Source organism: Microtus ochrogaster, chromosome 15 (genome assembly GCF_000317375.1).
Source record: "Microtus ochrogaster isolate Prairie Vole_2 chromosome 15, MicOch1.0, whole genome shotgun sequence".
NCBI classification, from domain to species: Eukaryota; Metazoa; Chordata; class Mammalia; order Rodentia; family Cricetidae; genus Microtus; species Microtus ochrogaster.
In genome coordinates this window covers 3,617,967-3,621,988 of record NC_022017.1, presented here as the reverse complement: position 1 = coordinate 3,621,988, position 4,022 = coordinate 3,617,967, and the positions used below count along the sequence as shown (strand labels likewise).

Genomic DNA, 4,022 nt, shown 5'->3' with positions numbered 1-4,022 from the left:
ACTAGCTCCCAGCCTCCCTCCTCCCCCCTCCCTCCCAGAGCCTTGCACACACCAAGGCGTCCAGCTGCTGAGCTGCATTCCCGTGCTCTAATATCTGACCTGCTGTGCCCTTCACATGTCCTTCAGTCTCACGTGTTCTTCATTAGATTGCCACACATCCTCGTGAGGTTTATAGCCATGTGCAGGACAGAGGAAGACACTGCCAACTCTGTGATTGCTGTCTTTATTAGTGGAGTCTGCGATGTTTAATCATTCCAGAAGGGCCTGGCACAAAAACTCTGTGGTTCTTTGCTCTCAATTACGCTAGACTCCTTTTGGGAAAGGCATTCTCACCATAGGTCTTCTGCTTTCATCCAGGTCATAGAACTCTGTATGTGGGGGTTCGGATGCCACTGGGCAGGCAGGGCCATCGGCACCACCGCACTCATGGCCAGAAGCACCGGAGACGAGGAGCACGGGGCAAAGGAACCAGCCAGGGTGAAGAGGTCCTGGAAGCTTTGGCCCATGGTAACACCTTGGGGAGAGAGGGGTAGCGCTCTGGGGAGAGGGGAGGTAACACCCTGGCGAGAGAGGACCAGTGTCTATGGTAGGGTGGTATGGTGATTCATGGGAATGCAGAAGGCATAGGCAGGTGGTCTTGATTTTCTAGCCCTTGGCTAGGGTTCCCAGGAAGAAGGAATGCTTCTAAGAACTAAAAATGTCTTCCTGAAATTGACATTTCAACACCTCAGTCAACACTATTAGTAATCCTTTGCTATTTAAACTTTGTCAGCTCTCTAGAAAACTAAAAAAATCTATTTTTATGTGTTTGGGTGTTTTGCCTGCATGTATGTTTATGCGCCACATGCTTGCCCGGTGCCTTTGGTGGCTAGAAGAGGGGACATATCCCTGGGACTGGAGTTAGACAGTTGTGAACTGACGTGTGGGTGCTGGAAACTGAACTGATTTCTAGGTTCTCATGGGACTTCTGCAGTGGTCTTAGTTTATAGTTCTGCTCTCTGGTTTAAATGTTTACACTTAGCCTTTTCCCTAAGAACAAAAGAACTTTTAAATCTGGATTCAGGACATCTATATATTCCTAAAGCTGTGAGGCAGAATACTATTTTCGTTCTGACTTGGAGCTAGATACACATCCAAACCTTTCTCTGTTGGTTTTCTAGACACCCCATCTCAGCGTGTTCAGTTCATTCTGGGCACCGAGGACGACGAGGAGCATGTGCCTCATGAGCTGTTCACAGAGCTGGATGAGATCTGTCTGAGAGAGGGAGAGGATGCCGAGTGGAAGGAGACAGCCAGGTGAGGCCCTGAAGGAGCCGGGTCAGGAGCTCGGGACAGGCAGGTGCACACCTCTCAGCAGGTGGCAGGCCTGCTTGCCCGGACTCTTCATGGCTGAAGTGGTAGCTAGGAGGCCTGGCTCCTGCTCACACTGATGTAGCTAGCGTTGGTGCATGCCCTACTGTGGACGTTTCCCAGGGGTCGAGAGAGCTAAACAGGCCACCTGGCCTGATACCACGTGACAAGACGGTTAGTCTTCCGTGTTTCTGTCTTTGTGGATTTCTGAAGTCATACAGAGCACTGATAAAAATGTCACTTTTTATTAATATGGTTTGTCAATATGTCCAAATGATAAAGATTAAATTTTTAAAAGTCACGTTTCCTATAGACAATAAAATAAGTGAAGATAAGCAAAAGGAAGAAAATGACAGTTACCTTCAATCCTACTGTCCCAAGGAGAAAACAAGGCATATATTTAGGGTCTTGTACATATATGTGTTTATAATTTTAGATTTGTCTTTAAATAAAAGTGGGATTAAGGTTGGGCATTGGTGATCCTCACCTTTAGTCCCAGCACTTAGGAGACAGAGGCAAAGGAGTTTAAGGCCAGCCTAGTTTACAACGTGAGTTCCAGGACAGCGAGGGCTGTTACACAGATAAACCCAGTCTCTAAAAACAAAACAAAACAAAAAAGATTTGCACTGTGCCACAACTTGCTTTTCCAGTTTTTTTGTGTCTGGACCAGGTGTTCCAGTGTTCTCTATGACCTTTTGGATATTTTGTCCTCTTGAAAAAAAACCATCTTCTGTCTGTGGCTTCTCATTATTGGCCATGTTTGCAGATGGCTGAAGTTTGAAGAGGATGTTGAAGATGGGGGAGAGCGCTGGAGCAAGCCTTACGTGGCCACCCTCTCTCTGCACAGTCTGTTTGAGCTGAGGAGCTGCCTCATCAATGGCTCTGTCCTCTTGGACATGCGTGCAAGCAGCATAGAAGAAATTTCAGGTAAGGCTAACAAAGGGCTGAGACATTTTGTATAAGTAGAAAGTATAAGAGGCAGGTGTTCTGTTGTACACCGGTAATCCTGGAAGTTGGCAGGGCTGAAGCAGGGGAAAGACGGGTTCAAGGCCTGCACTATACAGTGATACTTTATCTTAAGCAAAACAGACAGAACAAGGAAGTCAGAAAGAAAGAAAATGAAAGGGCTGCTCAGATGGCTCAGTTAGTAAACATATTTGCTGGGCAACTTGAGTCCCACCCAGGAACTCATGACGGAAGAAGTGACAACGAAAGTTGTCCTCTGTGTTCCTCGAAGACCCCATGGCACACGCCCTCATCACACACACGTGCACACTAATAATTGTGACACTCATAAAAACTCCAAGAAAAATAATTAAAGATTTAGCAGTATAAAATATGTCATCTAGAACAGATATGCAGGATCGTGAGCTATAGCATTCCCACGTTTCAGCACGGCATGCAGGGTAGACCTGTCTGGTGGGATTTTCTGATGTGAACAGACTTTAAGATACTGTGTTTGGGGCGCAGCTTTGGAGACTACCAGATGGCATGTGGAACACTTCCCCTCAGATTGACTCCATTCCTCTAGACAGGTTAAAGATTTCTCCATTCCAAGTGTCTAAATAATCATGCCTCTCTAAGGACTTTTGGGACCCCGGGGGATGGAGGTCAGTACTGATGGACTCCTGTGCGAACTCTTTCCAAAGGCAGTGCCCCGGTTATACTCCCAACTGTGGGGGAAGTAGAATTAAAAAAAAAGTGAGTTCAGGGTTAGAGTCATGTTCACTGCTCTAGAGATAGTGGAACCTGCGAGAATGGAGCCCCAAAGTATAGTTTACACCCTGAAGACAGCGCCACAGGCAAGTCTCAGGTAGTGGGCAAGTTGCCCTTGGCAATTGACAAAAACATGTTCTCTGTGGAGGCTTATAAAAACAGTAGCCAGTCAGAAAGAGTGGACTCACCCCTGTCCAATCAATACACCTCATACAAACAGTAGCCAGTCATAAAGAATAAACTTACTCCTGTCCAATCAATACACCTGGTAGGGGCACAAAAGCACATCCCAGAACAGTTGGGTGTTCTTGGAGAAACTGAGGTCCCAACACTCATGGTTTCTGGGAGTTTTCCCAGAGCACTTTTATCTTCTTTCACACGACTCCACTCCTAGACTGTATTCCAAGTGGGTCGCATCTGTATTTCATCTACTTCTGACTATGTGTCTAAATACCCGTGAAGTACCCCAGAAAGTTTGTGCCCTGTTTTTCAGTGGAGGAGCCCCGGAATATTAGTGACTTTATAATCAACAAGAATGAGGAGACCTTGCTGAAGTCTTGGGGGTAGTACTCGATCAAATTAGCTGTAAGAAAGACGGAGGGTGAGCTAAAGGGAGCGTGAACCAGGTTGTTGGATCCGACCAGGTGAGATGGTGCTCCACTGCAGGGGAAGGAGACCTTCCCTCTGCCACCCCCGGCACAGGGCTGCTCCTTCCTGGACCCCAGATTAGATACAAACCACATCCAAGCACCTGTTTCTAAGGCGATCTTTTATAAGTGGGGAAGAAAAGTTTAAGTGGCTGCTGTCTGACTCAGGCAGAAAAAGAAGCAGCAGATGACCTTGCAGGTGGAATTTTAGGAGAAGGGAAGGGGGTCCATGTTACAGTGGGCTAGGATGCGGTGGTGACCAAGGTAGGACTGAGGGGGGATGGGGAAGCAGACGAGGGAAGGGGGTCC

General features: G+C 47.2%; 1 protein-coding gene across 1 annotated transcript in view; it reads left to right on the top strand.

Annotated features, from left to right (window-relative positions):
* Slc4a8 (solute carrier family 4 member 8) overlaps positions 1–4,022 on the top strand; it is a 68,417-nt gene that overhangs the window by 23,584 nt on the left and 40,811 nt on the right. Inside the window, exons 3-5 of the mRNA XM_013348638.2 lie at positions 358–507; positions 1,161–1,296; positions 2,117–2,277. Of these exons, the coding sequence (XP_013204092.1) occupies positions 358–507; positions 1,161–1,296; positions 2,117–2,277 (447 nt within the window). The remainder of the gene's footprint in view (positions 1–357; positions 508–1,160; positions 1,297–2,116; positions 2,278–4,022) is intronic.